General features: G+C 35.7%; 1 protein-coding gene across 1 annotated transcript in view; it reads left to right on the forward strand.

Annotated features, from left to right (window-relative positions):
* The window catches only part of LOC118764742, a 152,701-nt gene that overhangs the window by 100,151 nt on the left and 31,388 nt on the right, over window positions 1-21,162 (forward strand). Inside the window, exons 30-34 of the mRNA XM_036505708.1 lie at window positions 9,961-10,131; window positions 12,407-12,646; window positions 15,547-15,777; window positions 17,596-17,763; window positions 20,503-20,742. Coding sequence (XP_036361601.1) covers window positions 9,961-10,131; window positions 12,407-12,646; window positions 15,547-15,777; window positions 17,596-17,763; window positions 20,503-20,742 — 1,050 coding nt within the window. The remainder of the gene's footprint in view (window positions 1-9,960; window positions 10,132-12,406; window positions 12,647-15,546; window positions 15,778-17,595; window positions 17,764-20,502; window positions 20,743-21,162) is intronic.

Below are 21,162 nucleotides of genomic sequence, written 5' to 3' on the forward strand. Positions count from 1 at the left end.
TTTAGAGAGCCTGAAACAAATGTTAACAAAAATATGCATTCACTGATATTCCTAGCAATAATAATAAATCAATGATAACATGGTAAAAAAAAAAAGACAGAAGCATTAGGATTTTCTGTCAATGAAATGGGGGGATCAAAGGAAGAAAATAAAATGATTGGGCAGCAAGTTACATATTATCAACAAAAGAAAGAGAAATTTGTTAAGGGACTTTTCTCTGAACATGTAGAATAGGGAAAGGAAAAAAGAATCTTTGTTCATATTTGCTCACCAGCAAAAATATATTGAAGGCAGGTGCTCATGGGTCTTTGCTTCAAACACATGGGTTCATCTAGAAGGAGATTTTAAAATCTATGTGCACAAACAAGAATTTGAATAAGCTTTCATACTTCCACTACTATGACTATGATAATCAATAATGATATTTATTGGTATGGACTCTGACAGAATGGGGAGAAACTGTAGTGAAGCAGCAGAAATAAATAATGTTGTAAAAAAATAATCTAAAAACTGAAGCATTGGGATTTTCTATCAATGAAACCAAGGGATTGAAGGGAGAAAATAAAACGATTGAGTAGGAAGTTACATTTTATTGACAAGAGAAAGAGCAATTTGTACATATATACATACATGCAGGCATAAATAAATAAATAAATAAATACATACATACATACATACATACATACATACATACATACATACATACATACATACATACATACATTCATTCATTCATTCATTCATTCATTATGACTGCCCCCTCGTTATCGGGTATGGCCATTGCACGAAGCTTAACTGTTACTAGTACTGTGATCGAATGTGACTTTTTAGCCCAGCTAAAGATCTACAATGTCTTGTACAAAATTGGCAACTAAGACCTTTACTGGTAATAGCCGGCTGTAGTTGTAACTGGGCTTCATGTACCTTTGCATGTCGTTTAAGTCCTCCTGCCGAAATACACTCTCTTCCACATGCCCGACAGATATGATTAGTATGGTGTGTTACACCACCACCAGTGGCCAGGTTGTCACTCATCTGTCTCATTTTATGACTACGAAGATGACTCATGAGTCCAGCTTTACTGAGGCAGGGTCTTGCACAGACATTGCATGTCAGAATCAAAGGATGACCCTCCCTTCTGGAAGTGTAACAGCAATGCTCTTCCTGACATCCCTCCTTACTTTCTCATGTGCAACTCAAGATTTCTCAAACGTGGCTGTCCCCTCATGCACAATCCTTCTCCACCTGCTACGATCAATAGCTATGCCTTCCCATGTGTCAGGAGAGATGCAAGCATCTCTTAAGGAAGCCTTCAGTAAGTCCTTATACTTCTTTTTTGGTTTATGTGGAGGTCGTTCTCCTTTAGCTAACTCTCCATAAAAGAGTTGTTTTGGCATCCTTGAATCCTACATTCTGACCAGATGACCACTCCATCTGAGCCTTTGCTTAAACACAAGAGCTTCTATACTTACACATCGAGAGCCTTTGAGTATTTCAAGATCACTGATGCGGTCATCCCACTTAATGCTATAGATCCGTCTGAGGCACATCTGATGGAAACGTTTCAGATGTTTAAGGTGGGATCGATATGTGACCCACGTCTTGCAGGCATAGAGAAGAGAAGGGAGCACACATGCCTTGTACACCTTTATCTTTGTCTTTCTGCATATGTCTCGCCGACTCCAGAGGTGCTTTTCTGGCCTTCCGAAAGCAACACTTGCTTTCCTAATTCTATATGGAACTTCATCATCCACATTGCCATATCTATTAATAGTGCTTCCCAGGTAGACAAACTGAGCGACTACATCAAGTCGTTTACCATTCACATAGATATTTGGTACACTATACTGCTTACCAGGGGCAGGTTGATGCATGACAACAGTTTTCTTGAGATTGACTGTCAATCCTAAGGCAGTGCAAGCATCAGAGAATGCATTCAAAATGTGTTGCATGTCAATCTCTGTGTGTGCTACTAGCTCACAATCATCAGCATACAAAAGGTCTCTTATGATAGAGGTAAATATCTTTGTTTTTGCAGCAAGGCGCCTGATACTAAATATGCTGCCAGAGGTTCGATAATGGATGTAAACACTGTATCTGCAGTTTCTGAATGCAATACAGAACACCATCGCGAAATATATGGAAAATAGGGTCGGTGCCAGAATATCCCCCTGTTTCACTCCATTTTGTATTGAAATGGGCTCCGACATCTTCCCTCTAACATTCACCCTACCATTCATGTCTTCATGAAAAGACCTAACCAAAGCAAGGAACTTTTCAGGACACCCAAGTTTCTGGAGGACTTTCCACAATGCTTTTCTATTGATGGTATCAAAGGCTTTTGTCAGATCGACAAACACCTGATACAAATCCAGACCCTGTTCCACACACTTTTCCTGAAGCTGTCTAGCTGAAAAGATCATATCAGCAGTGCCACATCACACACGAAAGCCAGATTGACTTTCTGGAAGAACACAATCTGCAATGAATTTCAGCAGATGATCCAGAAGTATCCTGCATAAAACCTTTCCTACAGCAGACAGCAATGATATTCCCCTATAATTACCACAATCATTCCTGTTGCCAGATTGACTTTCTGGAAGAACACAATCTGCAATGTATTTCAGCAGATGATCCAGAAGTATCCTGCATAAAACCTTTCCTACAGCAGACAGCAATGATATTCCCCTATAATTACCACAATCATTCCTGTTGCCCTTTCCCTTATACAGGACCACCATTACTGCATCTCTCCAGTCCTCAGGTCCATACCTTACCACTAGTCCATACCTTACCAAACAAAGAGTGAAGTTTCTGCAGAATTTTCTCACCACCATGCTGTAACAACTCCGCATGTATGCCATCATACATACATACATACATATATACATGCATGCATATATGTATGTACCGTCATAGAGGTCAGCTGCCATGTGGATATAAATATCTCTTTGAAAATCCTTTGGTCAGCATGCCACAACTCTCTGCTTTGATGGTATCCTGCAATTTCTGCAGCAGAGAAGCATATGCCACGTAAATCGTGGTGCCCTTTGCCAGAGAATATCTATGGACAACTGCTTCAAAACCTCCTACTTCTGTATCCAGAACATGAGTTCATATTCATACTAATAATATTTGGAGCACTAGGTTTTGTTAGTAAATGCTTAAAAGAGAATCTGGATAAACTGGGATTTTCAGAAAATTCATACATAATTCAGCTAATTCATACATAATTTAGTTAATTCATACATTACAAGTGCAATCTGTGAGTGGAACAGTAAAAATATGCAAGACTTTTCTCAAGTTCCAAATCTGAATTTGTGTTAAGTACTTCCCAAAGATGGAGCCTTGTCTCTTTGTTGGAAACTGGCAGTGGAAAATTTATAACAGTTAAACAATAGAAGAGACATACACACATACATACATACTTCATCCTCATCATTATAATTTTCCATGCTGACGTGGATTGGATGGTTTGACAGGAGCTGGCAAGTCAGAAGATTGTGCAAAGCTCCACTGTCAGCTATGACATAGTTTCTATGGCTGGATGACCTTCCCAATGCTAACTACGTGGAGTGTTCATTAAAAATTTCCCTTGACTCACTTCCCAAGGACAAGGATAAATGAAACTTGGCATGGTTATTAGTCCTTCTCTACTTAACCACTACCACCAATGGTAACACACTTCTCCCACCATTTTATGCAGCTGTGAAGACCTCATCTATAGAAGTCAGTATGTTGCATCTGGAGCTAAGACTTTACCTCAGAAATAAGTTCATCATCATCCAAAAAGTGCTTCCACTTCAAAAAAGACTCCATGTTTGGAAAGACATGGAGGTCAGATTATGTGAGATCAGGAGAGTAAGGGGGATAAGAAAGGATTTCATAATTGCAGGAGTGTGTTTTCATCTGGGCAACATGCACATTGTGAACTAGGGCATTGTCTTAGAAGAAGTGGACTCCTTTGGTCAGCATGCCACTCTGCTTTGATGGCATCCCACAATTTCTGCAGCAGAAAAGCATAATATGCCATGTAAATTGTGGTGTTCTTGCCAGAAAATCCATCATCACTATTCTGTGCTAGTCCCAAAAGACTGAGCTTCACCTTACCTGCTGAGAGTTGAACATGAGCCTTCTTTGGAGGAGCTAAGTTATCATGCTTCCATTGCTTTGACTGGACTTTAGTCTCAGGATAATAGTGATTGACCTATGTTTCAGCCAGTGTGATAAGTCTGCCAAAAATAGTCCTCCTCATTTTCTTGGCACATTACCAAAAGAGCTTGGGAGCAATTGATTTATTCCTGCTTTTGAAAAGGTGTGAGCATCTGGGGAATCCATGCAGACAACTTCTGCAAATGCAAATGGTCAAGAATGATTTTTTCCATGGACCTCACACTTATCCTCACTTCTTGGGCTAGTTTCTGAATAATTATGCAGTGATCCTCCAAAATGGTGGCTTCCACTTTATGGAGGATCTCATCATCAATGGCAGAATGTGGTCATCCAGGAATAGGAGCAGTTTCCACCGATGTCCGACCACATTTGAACTGATGATGCTAGTGCTTGACTACATTGTATGATGGTGCATTGTCACCATAAACTTCTTTCATTTCATTGAAAGTCTCTTTTGGTGTACTACCTTTCAAGTTTAAGAATCTAATCACTGATTTACATTCAACTACATCCATTATAACACCGTAGTCCACTTCAGCAGCCATAAAAGATAAATGAATACTAGTGGAAAGTAGCAATTTAAAATGTGAAATGTTGAGATATGACTATATTTGTACAAATTCTGTTTCCTGCAATAACCAGAAGTGACTCAGGGAAAATCTTTAATGAACACCCTTCGTACTTTATAGAGTGTACTGGGTACTTTTTATGCAGCATCAGCAGCAGTGAAGTCACCAAATATTTTACAAGACAAGACCTCTTGGTTGAGGTGGACAGTAGTATTAAAGATGGTGGCTCTGTGCCAGATGAGATTTTAAAGTAAGAGCAGTGAGATAGAAACAAACATCTAGTAGTAAAGAAGAAACATGGCCACTTCAGTAGGAGGAGGTGGAGGACAAAGAATGGAGCCAGGGAAAAGAGAGAGAGGAAAGATGAAGATGTCACAAGGAGAACATGCAGGTTATAGGAAGGTGTGCAGGTGGTATTCGTTCATAATTTTGTTGTCTAAATTATACAAAAATGAAAATAACATTGACATCTCATTTTAAGATATATTTACCAAAATTGCATAAAAATATCTTGAAATACTAAGGAGTAAATTTATTCAATACAATCGCCATTGGCTTCAGTCACATTCTCCAGATGACTTTGGGATCTCCTGCAAATCTTCTGGATTGTTTCCTTGTTTAAATTGGTGAGTACTGTCATAATCCTTGCCTTCTGTTCATCTTTGGTGTCACAAGGAGTTTTGTTGGTCTCTCATTCAACTGTACCCCATGCATAATAAAAATGGGGGTTGTAGCCTGGGAGGTTAGTTGGCTAAAGGTTAGGGGTGGTGTGGTTGCAGAAATTGTCTGACAGCCATGACTGGGTTATCTTGCTTGTGTGACAGGTACAGAGTTCTGTTGCCAGACATAGGGTCTTCCAGCAGCCACCCTTTTGACCCAGGGCAGCACTACCTCCTGTAGGCACTTGATGTAGACCTCCGTGTTGAGTCTCAGGCCATGTGGTAAAATGAATGTAGGCATAACATCGCATCACTAGGGATCACTCCAAACACCATGATGTTTTATATATATATATATATATATATATATATATATATATATATATATATATATATATATATATATACATACACACATACATACACACACACACACACACACATATATATATATAGGTAGGTAGGCAGGCAGGCAGGCAGATTACTGTTCCATTATAGGTAGAATCAACAAAAAAAAAACTACACCATCCAGTGAGATAACAATCATTTAAAATAAACAGTATTTAGATATGAGCTACTACTAACAGTTTCATACTGTGAAAACACAAAAATTCATCAGAGTAATATATCATGCTTGATGGATTACTTCAGGACAAAGTTAGGACATATAAATCTGCTGAATTATTGTGTTTCTACTATATGAAGTTATTAGTTGCTCATACTGAAATTCTGTGATTATTAAATGATACATCTATATGTGTGTGTGTGTGTCTAGTTTTGACAGTGGCTTCAAAGTTTCAGCTATCTAAGTCATCATTGGACTGCAGTACATTTGAGTTAAAATTTAAGTTAAAATTTTCTCAGTTAAGCTGAGTTCTGTTGAATGATAATCATGTTGTACAGTAGGCCATGATGGCAAGGCATTATGGAGAAGCTTTAGTGATCAAATTTGGAGGTGCACTATTAGCCACAGATGTAGAATTTAGTAGCCAGGTGTGTATGCTTAGGTGCGTACGCTTCAGATAATAGGTGTTCACAAAAGATTGTAGTTAGGTTGAAGGTGTATGTTGATTAGCAGATGTGTCACCCAGTTCAGTTGCTCTTATTTTTATTTGGATATTAATGGAATACTTAATCTTTCATTTTTAGAACATGAAGGTTAAAATTCAAACTCCAGTCTTTGTAATTAGGTGTATTATTTAGGTGTATCAGCTTTTATGTAATGAGATTTTAAAGTTTACAAAGGTGATAAGTTTTAGTTTGTTGGCAAGCTGGTGTTATTTAGGTTTGTTCACCTGTTTGTATTAAGAGGATGTTGGTTATCCCTTAGGGTAGCCCCTAAATACAAAGGTTAAAATTTGTAGTGTATTTTTATATTTCTTCTATATGCTTTCAATATGGATATTTTATAATATATAATTTTTAATTTATTAACACATGCAAAAGTAGGCATTGTTAAGAATGTGCAAAAAATTCTAAGCAAGATTATTCCTCTATTCTCTTTGCATATATGTATGTGTGTTTGTGGATGTGTGTTCATATTTTAGAACATTTTAGTGTAGAGCTGTAATATCAGTTATGTGTAGTATGGAGGTAGTTCATGGTGAAGGCGAAAAGGAGAAAAGAAATGTGGTGAAATATTTTTATATTTCGTTGTTCAAAAAAAACAACAAAAAACAACTGATTTGAAATGTTTTAGTGTTTTAAAAATTTTGTGATTTAAAGTTTCAGTTTAGAATTTGGTTCTTGAATATAAGAATGTGGTAAGATTCATTGGTACAAAGCTGGCAGGGTTTGTTGTTACCTTTGAGTGGTTGCATGAGTAACAATATTTTGCAGTTAATGGTAAAAGGAATATTTCTTGATTTTGAAGTCCATTTAGGTTTGGTTAGTGAAGTACTGTTTTTATCATTTAAGTTGCAAATGTGGTGGTTGTATCATGTTTTGAGGTGGTTTTCTGTAGACCCTATATATGTGTGGATGTAGTACTTAGTGTAGTGTTTGAGATTATACTTGCACAATAGAATATTGCTTAAGAGACAGTTACATTCTAAAGGGCAGGATGAAGAGGTTCTACAGTTGCAGTTGTTGCCATGTTTGGGTTTTGATCCTCAGTGCTTCACAGTCTATTCTAAAAACAAAAGTCTCAATATCCCATTAATATACAAATAAAACCAACAGCTAAACTTGGTGAAACATACACCTTAGTGAAACATGCTGATCAACATACACCTTCAACCTAACTACATTCTTTTGTGAACCCTTATTGAATGAAGAATACACACTTAAATATATACACCTGGCTACAAAGTTCTACATGCATGAATGAACTAGAAACAATAGAATGACCCTAAATTTAATTATCAAAACTTTTCCATAACTCATTGCCTTCACACCCTCCTGCACAACATAATTATCATTTAACAGAACTCAGCTTACCCTAGGAAATTTTGACTGAACAGAGATTATATAAAGCCAAAATGAATGCAAATGTATCACAGTCCAATGAAGGCTTAGCTGGTCGAAACTTCAAAGTCACTGTCAATGCAATTCTTGTTAAAGAATTATATGTGTGTGTGTGTGTGCACACATGTATTCACTATCTTCATGTAAGATCACAGTGGCTTTCACATCAAGTCACAATACATTCATTCGGCTTAAATATAACTTTATATACATAGATATTTATATAGCTGATTCTATTGTTGATAGAATTAAAGAAGAAATTTCAGGGGAGGAACAAAGATTGAAATCGAAGTGCCTAAGAGTTAATTTAGACCAAAGTCATAGTGAGCAGGAAAGCATATAAATTACTAATCCTAACAAGAAAATGGCTCTGCTCAATATGTTGAAAGGTTGTAGGTAGAAATTCCATATGATTTTCCCAGTGCAAGTTGTAGACACATAAGTGGAATTACTGGAATTTTAATTTTAAAAAAATCTTTACATATGTCAGATGTGCAGAAACAATAAACACTAAACCTCACAAGAAATAGATTTCCTTAAAGTCTAGGAAGATCCTTAGAAATAGTAGATAGTTTTTATTAAGTAGGGACTTAATTTGTAGGGGAGAAGGATGCTCTAAGAGTGAAGTTGCTAGAATCAGATCTGGCTGGGAAAGTGCAGAGAGCTATTACTTTTGTTGATAAGAAAGGTCCTTTCTCTCAGAGTAAAAGGTATGATGCTTATGTTCAGACATAAGTGCTACATGGCAGCATAATGTCAGTAGGTTATGTGCAACAAAGTGTGTTTTGAGAGAAAAATTGGGCATAAGAGGCATCAGATGTAATATGCAAGAGAGAAGACTTCACTGGGATTGTGTGATGCTTATGGATGAGTACAGCTGCAAAAAGAATTATTGATCACTAATTGTAAATGAAACTTGTGATAGAGGAAAACCCAGGAAGATGTGGGACAAAGTGGTAAAAAATGTGCTTCAGTTGTTGAACTTCTTGGAAGAGGTTATAAAGGACAAAGATGATTGGCAAGTTCTTATGCTTGAGAAAATACATCTAAGTGAAACTGGAACCTTAAAGGTGCATCATATATGTCTTCACCCATACTCATGATTTGTTCCTGACAAATCACACCCTAACAACTCATTTTCTTAATATCCTCCTCTCCACCCATGTTTTTCACTTACTACATTCCCTTCTCCCTCCAACTCTGTTTTTGCTCTCTCATGAAATTATCTGCCCATTCATCCTATTCAATCCTCTGTACCACTTCACTTAATTACTCTGCCCTGCAAACTGATGATATGCCCAGACACATCTTTATCATCATCTCACTCTCTCTCTTACACACACACACACACACACAGAGCTGTGGTAGCCAAGAATCTTCTCTTCAGCAGGACACCTGTTCCCATCCTAGTATCATATTCTAATCTCTTATCACCTTGCACAAAGCTTCCTCTTTCAATAGCATTTCTCACTCAGTTGAAGTGTATAGCCATGAGAGTTACTTGATGACCTCACTGGCGCTCATGTCAATAAAAAACACCCAGTATATTCTGTAAGGACATGTTTTCACAAAAGATTGGAAATGAATGACACTCCTTGCATGAGAGTGACAGTAAGTAGATATGTACATCTATGCACACACACACACTTATTTGCTTGTATATGTTCATATACATATATAGGTATATAGGCATGGGTTGTATATATATAACATTATAAATTTCTTCAATTTTTTTCACTCAATATTATTCTCTAAATTTTTCTTGTGTGTATATACAGTGTACTGACATACATTTTATTTCATTAGGCATTATGTTACTAATAACCTAGTGTTAGAACTCAAAATATTTTGTTCCAAAGCATATGTATATTGAGTTATATACATATGTATGTATATATGTATGTTTGTATGTTAATGAGTATATAAACAAATATATGCATATATTTGTATGCATATTCATACGTACAGGTATACATATAAATGTTTATGTTCGTATGTATGTATATCTTCAGTTTTATTCATTCATTATCTACATTTCACCTTCCTCATAACATACACACTCCATTGGTATCAATTTCTCTTATCAATCCCAGCTCTCTTCAATATTGACTGTGGACCTCCAAAAGAAGTTGTTAATGCAGTGAAGTCCTACAAAACCACCACCTATAAATCTGAAGTGACCTATACTTGTCCAAAAGGAGAACAACTAAAATCAACATGTGGAAAGGACAACAAATGGACTCCAGTAACATCTGCTTGTAACGGTAACATAAATAGCTTCACTCCAGTTGTCTCTGTCAAAGTAATTTTGTTCCATCTTTGCATGTTAAATGTCTTTGTCAGAAGAAAATTGAGTCCATAATAGTTTCCATGATGTTTGTGACAGGTGGGAGAGAGAGGGAAGCTCTCCCCACAATCCCCATGAATGTTGATGAAGCAATCCCCATGAATGTCGATGGATTTCCATTTAAGACCAAATGAAGAACCCTACCTTTGAAAATCATCCTGAACTCCCTCCAATTATTGTATATTGACCTACAGGTTTAGGTACTGTTGTCCTCATGCACTCTTGCCATTTATTGCCTATTTTACCTTGCTTTCTATAATTTCCATTCTGGTCATTACCTTCTACACCATCCTCATTTTCTTTACAAGTGAAGTTTTAAAAATGCAGATGTAAAATTTACCAAATTGGAAAGTCTATGTCTTTTACCTTTCAATCTCATCCACCATACAATCTATTTTGCTATGGCAATCATAAAAATAAAAACTGCCTTCTCTGCTTGATTAAAGGGAGTATGTTGCCATCACCATGTTGGATTTGGCTGACAACCAGGTCACTCCTTCACACAACAGCAGCTGTTTGACATAACTCCATAAATCAGCAATGCATGGACAATGAAAAAGAACATGCAAAAATGATTTGGTTTAACAGAATACATTGTTGGACAGGCTTGTATTTCCAAGGGTTTATCTTGGACCTTTATTAGCCCTGCCAAGCCAAGGACTTCAGAAAGTTGTCCATAGTATTCTGTGACTAAAAGTTTTCTAAGACAAAGTTGTCAATTTGTTTTTCATCTATGCCCACCACAACCTTGGGAATGTGTGCTATCTCTCAAGTAACTCTCAGTTGCTTGCTAGAATAGAAAATCCACAGGTCAGATTTGATCCTGAATACTATATCTTCAGCATTCCTTAGAAATACATTAGATAATATGACCTAAACGTTTTAAGAGGGTCAGATGTGAAGATGATGATCTAGCATGTTAGGTGTTCACATAGGCCAATCCAAAGTAGTTCATCCGCAGTAAATTTTGAACTGAATATTGCATCCTACCAGCTCTGACATAGCTTAGTTTCTGATATAATTTGTTACCTTCTCTAACCCAGCTCATGGCCCTTCAGATAATAATGGGCATGAACCACATTAATCTCAAAGCTGTGAGAGGGAGGGTAAGAATTTCACAACCTAGCTTCTTCTGACATGAATAGCTTCTTAAAAGATATAAATATCAGCTCATTGTAATTAGTTGCAAATTCATTGTTTAGTCATACAAAGCATAATTAGGGAAATCAATTAGAATGTGATATTCAAGTCTTTATCAAGGGCTATGTAAAGTGAACTGAACTGGACTGACAATCAAACTGTAATCCTTGGCTTACACCATTCATCCCATATTTATGCTAAATGAACAACTTGGGAAAAATACTCAGGTTTACTTCCTGCATGGAAAACAAATAGTAAAGGGGCTACTTGTTCAATGAAAATATTTTTATTAATCAAAATTTCAACCTCATTTCATGTTAAAATTAGGCTTATTCTGATCATGAAATTAAGAAGAGTCAGTCTCATAAATATATTCACTTTTTTTTTTCATTTCATTGAAAGTATAACTCGGATGATTTAAAATTTCTTAGCTTGCTACCTTAAGGTGTGAGTGTACACATTTACTACATATTTATATTCATTCATTACATGATAGTAGAAGGAAAACTATATTGTTTCCTAGGTCAAAACATGACAAAATCAGTAAAGTGATGGGTTTTAACTTTTCCATAGCTAGTTGCATTTAGTTACATCTTTTTACATTCTCAGTTTAAATTCAAACAAGATGTGCTTCACCTTATTTACTTCTGAGGTTGGTAAAACAAGTGCAAGTCAAGTACTGAGTTTAGTTTATACTCATTTATATTCACTACACAGTGTGTGGCCTTGTGTTTGAGTTAGGAACTATCTTCAGTAATATTGTTACCATTAATAATTATAATCATTCTTGTTATAAAGACTGATAGATTGACAATCATTTGAGTATCAGACAAAATGTGTTGTGCCATTTTTCTGGCACTTTAGCTTCAAAGTTCAAATGCAACTGATGTAAGCATTGCTTTCCCAGAGTCAATGAAATATACTAGTGGTCAGGTGTATAAGCCAATTTCATTGATCAATTTCTACCTCAAAGTTTTGACCTAGTTTCTTTGATGAAAAGTTATTGTTGTTAATATTATTGTTTATTGGCTTAAATTTTCCTTTAATTCTAGATACTCAGATCCATTTTGTGAAAATAAAAGATGCATCTCTGGATGAAACAGGGAAAACATTGTGGGACAAGGAAGATGTAACAGTACATGAATGTGCAGGAAAATGTTTGTTAGATGAAAAATGTTTATCATTTGAAATGAATAAAGAAAATAAAAAATGTTACTTATCAGAGAAATCTGCAAGTTCCTCCGACAAACTGAAGAAAAACAAAAACAAAGATTACTACCAGCGAGTAAAACGTAATTATTCTTTGTTTTATCATTGGAATTCTCCTTCCTTTTTTTCCCTGAGATTTGTGATTCCATTTCTACTTCATAGTATGTAGACAACCAAATCTGTAAAGACATTGACAGGTTTACAAATGAAGACAGAAAAAAATGCAATATTAAGAATTGTAAATACTTTTAAGTTATTCTTACTGAGAATTTATTCACCTTGAAAGATTTTATGCATGCTTTCGATTGTATTTATATGTAAGAAAAGAAACTGTTCTTATTTTCCTTAAACCTGAATAGTAGTGGTTGTGGTAACACTTTTATGCATAAGTTCACTTGCATTTTCATGTAAGAAAAGAAACGTCTTATTTTCCTTACACCTGAGTAGTAGTAGTAGTAGTAGTAGTAGTAGTGGTAGTGGTGGTGGTAGTGGTGGAGTCGGCAGCAGTGGTGGTGGTGGTGTTAGCTGGGCATGTTGAAGACACATGCAAAGTGATAAAATTGTTCTGCATGCACTTGTTCAAGTCCTGAGTTGTCCTGATATATGGTGCTATGTCAAAACCTGCTGTCACATGTATGGTGGATCTGGCTATCAGCTGAATCCTTTATGAAAATCATCTCACTGCTTTTGACTGGGAAGGACAGGCAGTCTTTATGTTTGCTGGCTTAGGTAAAAGTTGTCACAAGCTGGACAAAATTGATAGGGCTGAAGACAGCACACCTTTGTCATTAGCCAAGTTTTCATCAACTTTATCAAGTTTCAATTGAAAAGAAAGTTGCATGTAGAGAAAGAAGGGTTGCTCACCAGAAAATTTGCTGATGGGGGATGAGAGTGGTGAGCATAGTCCACAAGAACTGAATAAATATGGACATGTGCCTGTAAACTGGAAACTGACTACTAGAAGATGGAACTTGTCTTAGTGGTCAGGGTGACTAAGGTTTTGTGGAATTTCCATAAGTAACTCTTGGAAGTTTCCCTTAGTTTGATGAAATTTTACTTTGAAGTTTTTGTTTCTTTGATATTTTACATCTTACATTTACTTTTACATAAATCTTCCTCTACAATCCCAATGTCCTTGTCTACATTAGTGATTAATAAACAAAACGTTGTTGTTGTTATTATTGAGTGAAAGAGCAATGCATCTCAAAGTGACACGGGTAAAATATATGGAGCCCAGTATACCCATCATGACTACCCATCTGATAAGGGTACACCAGGCACATGCATCACAACCATATGTGTGCAACAAGGTGACCTCATATCAAGATAAACAATGCATGACCTTCCAGATGGGGCCCAGTGAGAATTTTCTTCAAGTTGAGTAGCCCCACCTTCTCAAAAGGTTCCTGAATAAGGGTTGTTTAAGGACGTTGAATGAAACACCCATATTTCCAGAGGTCAATTATCCAAACTCCAAAGAATTCCTCTCAACACATAGCTATGATTCTTCCCCACTACTTCTGCTTGTAATCAGAGATACACATATCATCAGCCACTAAGGGGCATGCTCATCTGGTTACAGTTAAACAACTGACAAGCCCATCCTTTATACTATAGCCCATCCTTTATACTGAGACAAAACAATGTACATGATAACACTTCCAGTCAGTTAAAATCAGAAACCATGAGATTATTATTTTCATTATTATATTATTATTATTATTATTATTATTATTATTATTATTATTATTATTATTATTATTACTTTATTGATAGTTATGTACTAGCAATTGAAATATTGACTAAAACATTACAAAACCACCAGGTACATTGATTTCTAGATGGACAATATATTTTTAAAAAACAATCCATCCAGAAAATTATTACTCAACATCAGACATACTTCTAAGAATCTATGTGAATTCTAGTACATTGTAGCAGAAGTGATTTACACTGTCATTGTGTGAAATGTTTTCGTTTTGACTCATCTAGTCTTAAATACCTGAAAATCGGCACCTCAAGGCCTTTTCATTCCAGCAAGTCACATGACTTCATGATTAAATGAACTTGTTTGTATTGGTTGGCTTTCAGCTGTCTAATCATATTGGCACAACAGTTTATTTCTCCTTACATGAGAAATTAATCACCAGCTCCTGAGAGCCCACTATTCTCTATAAGAAAGGCAGTTCTCCATGTTTTAGGTCTTTGGCATGCACCACTGACCACACACAACTCATATCCGGCAACAATGCTCTGACACCAGTTAGTCTCTGCTTTCATCTCCACCAGATGCCTGTCTGAACACTACATGACCAATAGACCACGACTACCTCTACACATCTCCAAACAGTATGTCAACTTTGTCTACAGATCAACAGTCCAGCCTAGACACAAAATCTCTCACACATCTTTGTTGTGACCTGTTATTTTATTTTATTTCATGTATGACAATCATTGTTATTTTATAACTGAGAATAAATCATTGCTTACCAGTTCATTTCATTTCAAGTTATCTATCCACTTCAACATTTCCCCCATTTATCACCTTTGTTATAACATCATAACACTTAAACAAAAGCTCAGCCGAATGTTTCAGTTGCAGATAATCCATTTGTTCATCCTTCTGATAGTGCACTTTTGTTTAAGATTAAATGACCATAACAACACTTAATTTGTTTAAGGGAATATTGACCTAACAAAAGCTCACTATTAGAGAACACTTGAGCAAATGTATATTGTCTGCAGGCTAAGTATTGAGACAAAGTTTCAAATAACTTACAAGATATTCTATAAATCATATGAATTCTGTTAAAGGCATCATTTTGCGGATTAATTATTTATGTAAAATAAATTGTCTATTCACATGTCATCTGTCACATCCTTTACAATATTTAATGTTTGTGCTGCATGTAATGTGTTTGTGATTGATTGGGTGGGTTGATGAGTATAAAATGTATTCCTTGTTTTCTTTTTCTTTTTCCAGCTGATGAGCCTTTGAAGCTTAAAAGAGTTAGTGTACCAAGCAAGGCTATTTTAGGAAAACTTAAGAATAAGAGCTTAAAAGAGTGTAATGAGGCTTGCTTTCAATATCAGGCATGTAGTGCTTATCAGTACAATGAGAAAACTAAGTTGTGTGAGCTGAGTAATGCAACTCAGTTGAATAATGAACTTAAACCCAGCAATGAAGGTTGGGATATATACATTCCTCTGCCAGGTCAGTAGAAATTTTCCATTTTATCTATTGTATATATCTGTGTGTATTTATATATACATATATGAATGTGCATATATTTTTATATACACTAGTGACGTTGCTTGGGATTAAAATGGCATAGTTATGTTTTGTTTTAATTGTTTCTGTAATGTGACTGCGGCCATGTTGGAGCACCACCTTTAGTCAAAGAAATCAATCTCAAGATTTATCCTTTGTAACCCTAGTACTAATTCTATCGATATCTTTTGCTGAACTGTTACACTACGGGGACATAAATAAAGCAACGTCGGTTGTGAAGTGATCATGGGGGTTACAAACACAGACACACACACACAAATATATACATATATACGACAGTCTTCTTTCAGTTTCTGTGTATGAAGTCCACTCACAAGGCATTGGTCGGCCTAAAGCTATAGTATATATATATGTAGAAGAAATATGTTACAAAAAGAAAATATAAAATACACGTGGAACTGTAAGGGGAAAAATATGAAAAATCAACGAAAATGCACATTGTAAATAAAAAAAGGCTTTTTATGAAAGGTAACGACAAATATATACATTTAGATGGACTGAGGTAGTAATAAAAGTCATAAAAGTCATTATTATGAGATGATTATAAAGTCAGAAAACAAAGCATACCATGGTTTCTGCAAAGCTATTCGTTGCTTTGAATACACCGGCTAATACACGATATCAGGTCTAATAGTTCCTGAGAAAAAAGATTATTTGTAAGGGAGGTAAGTAGTACTGGGTTTAGATATAGATTTATAATGTGAATGGTGTAGGGAGTGTATAGGCGTTAGTGGTTTAAATTGAAGGGTTAATGGTGTTCTGTATTGAGTTATGTGTTCATATTTAGTTGGGGGAGATATTTATTGATGAAAAATGCCTCTTTATTCAACCTTTGTTGCATTGTGGTGTTCTGTGAACATTGGTAACTGCTATATTGGACAAACAGGAATTTCCCTCCGTCAAAGAACCACCATTCACAAAGAGCAAATCCACCACCCACAATACAGACAGTTAAAGGTGAGTGAACACATAGAAAGGTGTGCCAGGAATATTAATCCTAATTTTCAAGTCTTCCCCTTCTATCAAAGGAGAAATTAAATATGTGCTTCATTACGATAGGTAGAAACTCTAAGCAATGAAAATATAGCCTGGACTGTGTTTAGTAGCATGAATATCAGACTTCAAAAACTAATTAACCATTTAATGGTTTTAGTAAATTTATACAGGAAAAGTAAGCATTATACCATCCAGCATAAATAAAAGTCAACTCCATTATGCATATTTAAGCCATTTTTTTTTCCTGTAAAAATCTATTCTGACATTAAATGAGTCAACTTCCAGTATGAATTCCTATGTTTTGTACGTCATTTTCAACAAAAGAATTCCAAAAATATTCTGGAAATGATTTACTCATGTAATTTACGCACCCACTAAAGTTTATTTTTATTTTTGTGAAAAAATGGGGATAAATTAGATAGGTTTAACACACACACACACAGATATATATCTGTCTCAAAAGTTATTTTTATTTATATTTTACTAATATTTTATTTACATAGCTTTTCATCATCATCCAGTGTTTTAAATCTGGGTTTTGTCCCCATTAACAGGGGTGTCCAGATCTATCTCAGTGCCATAGCAACTGCCCTCAAACCATCTCAGCATCTTGCCCAGTTTTAGGCATCCCCCTTTTTATACCAGCCCTCCCAATCTCCTCTTCCACCTTTTCCTCAGTCTACTTTCTTACTTTTCTCCTAACATATATACACCATTGATATTAATTTCTCTTATCAACTCCAGCCTTGACAAAAATTGACTGTGGACCACCAAAAGAGGTTCCTGGTACATTTATATCTTACAATACTACTACCTATAAATCTGTAGTAACCTATACTTGTCAAGATGGAGAAATTTTAAAGGCTGCATGTAAAGAGAATAATGAATGGACTCCAGAAGTGTCTTGTAAAGGTAATGTAAATATGTTCTCTCTTTTTGACTCTGTCTAGTTAATTTTGTTTTAGCTTTGTGCTAAATGTCTATGTCAGAGAAAGACTAACTGTGTCCGTGACAATTTCCATGGTATTTGTGAGTGATGAGAGGGAGAAGAGAATTCATTCTCAGACCAGAGACCTTCCCAAATGCTTGTAACACAACAGACGTCATTAAAGATACTCAAGAGCTGGGTAATGATATTGATTTGGCTGATGGATTAAGTCTTCCACCAAAGAAAGTATGGAAGTATTTTCTCCCCAGCAGGCTTCTCCTAGTTTCCTTCCACCAAATTTTATCCACAAGGCTTAGCTGTGGAGCAGATTTTTAGCCACACAGCCAGAAGTCCAAACAGTACTACAATATTATGAAGTAAACTTATTACTTCCATAGCTAAACCTCAGCTATTCTTGGTAGTTTTTCTCTTAATTTCTAACTTGAATATTCTCATCCACACATTCTGTATAATACAAGAGTTCTATACTAGAAGTCAGCAATAATCTAAAACAGATTTCTGATTCTCAAATAATATTTCATTCAAACATCCTAAATTATAATGAAACAAATAATGATAGTTTCTGATTGGAGGTAAAAAAAATATTCTGTGTAATACATGAGTTCTTCTATACTAGAAGTCAGCAATAATCTAAAACAGATTTCTGATTCTGAAATAATATTCCATTCCACCATCCTAAATTATAATGAAACAAATAATGATGATTTCTGATTGGAGGTAAAAAAAACAACTTTTATGTTGCAAAGGTTTATTCAACATCATCTGTTCCATTACTTGACTGTTATTTTGTGTTCTTGACTACCACAAGCATGACAGAGGGAGTTGACTTGGTCTGTATTTGTTAAGATTTCATCCAATGCTGAAACAAGTATTTATGTATATATTTAAAATACAAATGAGAATGATGATGCTATCCTTTGGAATGTAGAAGGATCTCTATTTAGGATGATTTGAAGTGCTCCACCATTGCTCTGTACTTCAAGTACAAGTGTCCTGTCTAATTATTGTTCTCTGACATACAGGTGTATCCATTGTGGGCCCCCAAATGCTCTCACTATTTTTACAACTTTACAATACTTTTGCTAAATTTTCTTGAGAAGAGTATCTTCTTTTCCATCCTCAACTTCTTGACAAGTAAAACCTTATTAATACAAATTAGGGATTGACCAAAGAGCAAAGTCCCAATTACCAGGTCTTTGAATCTCATCCACTACACAAACTTTTTTCCTATTGCTACCAGACAGAGGAAAACTATCTTTTGCACTCAGTTAAAGGAGGATGTAGGGCAATCATCATGATGGAAGTTACTGACAGATTTGAAACACACACAATAACTGCTTCACATGAATCTATAAGTCAATAATGCTTGGACACTGAATGAGTGCCTGTAACATTAATTCGTTGCTCTGTGCACATCTTGGATGGCACATTCATGACTAGATTTTTTGTTTGGTCTAGTAGAGTCCTTTGTTAACATTGCCAGAAAGTTGCCCATAGTATTCCCAGACCAAAAAGATTTTTGAAACCAAATTGCCACCTCATTTACATGAAAGTTCAGAGCATCCCTAAGAATATCAGTGCTCTTTCCCCTCCACTAATCTTCTATATATTGCTAGAGTGCAATGCCCATCAATTCCATTACCTAAGTCAGGTTTGACCCTTTGACCCTGTATGCATAAGATCACATTATATAATCTGGCCTTCCCTTTTTAAGATTGAGGAGAGTGATTGAGAGAGATTTTGTTAATATATCTAACAAGATGGGCATCTACATTGTAGGCTTTCACTGTCGCTGTTTCATGGTAACTGTTGAACTTAATATCGGTTTCAAATTATGGCACAAGGACAGCAAGTTTAGGGAGGAGGCAGATTTGATTACATCAAGCCCAGTGCTCAACAGTTATTTATTTTATTAACCTCGAAAGGATGAGAAGCAAAACCAACCTTGGCAGTATTTAAATTCAGAATGTAAGGATGGACAAAATGCTGATATTTTTCCCTCATCACCTAAAATGTTGAACTTAATATATTTAGTTACATTTTGGGTTCAAATCTCATCAGGATGTACTTTACATTTCATACTGCTAAGGTTGATTAAACAAGTACTATTCAAGTATTGAGGTTCATATATTGTCATGTATCCTCACTGTAGAATCTGAGGTTTTGTGCCGTGATGGGTTGAGTAATCCAATGGTTCCCAAAGTGGGTAGTACTGTCCACTTGGGGGCAGTGGAAAGATCCAAGGGGGTGTTGAAGAAAAGTGGGAGGATAATGGGGTGGCCAAAATCAGGTGATAAATGTAAAAAAATATTAATAGGTTAATTAGGTTTAAGTTTTATTTGTTAAACACAGTTGTTTTGAATCTGCTGCTGAAAGTGGTCTATATTTGCGATGGGAATATGGCCTGGGTGCCAAGGAGGTGCCAGCCTGAGAAAGTTTGGGAACTACAGGACTAATCAACAGAGCATCAGATAAAAAATGTTTTGTGGCATTTGTTCTGGCTCTTTAACTTCTGAGTTCAAATTTGGTTGATGTCAACTCTAACTTTCCAGGGCCAATAAAATAAAATACTAGTCAATTATAGAGGCCGGTTTAATCAATTAACCCCTAGCTCAAATTTTTGTCCTTTTTGTTTTCCATGTTAGAAATTATTATTACTGTTAATGTTGTTTCCATTTGTCTAAATTTTTATTTAATTCTAGTTGCTCAGATCCATTTTGTGAAAGTAAAAGGTGCAGCTCTGGATATAGCAGGGAAATCATTGTGGAAAGAGAAAAAAGTAACACCAGAAGCCTGTGCAAATGAATGTCTGACTGATAAAAAATGTTTATCATTTGAAATAAAGAAAAAAAGTGGGAAATGTTACTTGTCAAAAGAAACTGCAGCTACCTCTAAGGAAATTAAATCAGACAACAGCAGAGATTACTACCAAAAAGTAAAACGTAATAATTCTTTGTGTTTTGTCATTGGAATTCTCTTTTCCTTTTTTTATTCATGAAATTTGTGATTCTATTTGTACTTCATTGTATATAGACAACTATTTCTGTAAAAGTATTGACAGGTTTACCTATGAGGACAGATATAGAAATTTTGATGAAAAAGGTCTTATCATGAAAGTATTGTTTGGGCATTTTCACACAGAATTGGTTCACATTGAACACTATTATGCATGTTTTCAGTTTTTTTCTGTGTAAGAAAGGAGACTCTTGTTCTTTTTCTTAAACCTGAGCAGCAGCAATCGCAGCAGCAGCAATCGCAGCAGCAGCAATCGCAGCAGCAGCGGCGGTGGTGAAGGAGGTGGTGGTGGTGGTGGTAGTAGTAGTAGTAGTAGTAAGAATAATTTCAAATTTTGGCAGAAGGCC

Source organism: Octopus sinensis, linkage group LG9 (genome assembly GCF_006345805.1).
Source record: "Octopus sinensis linkage group LG9, ASM634580v1, whole genome shotgun sequence".
Classification (NCBI taxonomy): Eukaryota; Metazoa; Mollusca; class Cephalopoda; order Octopoda; family Octopodidae; genus Octopus; species Octopus sinensis.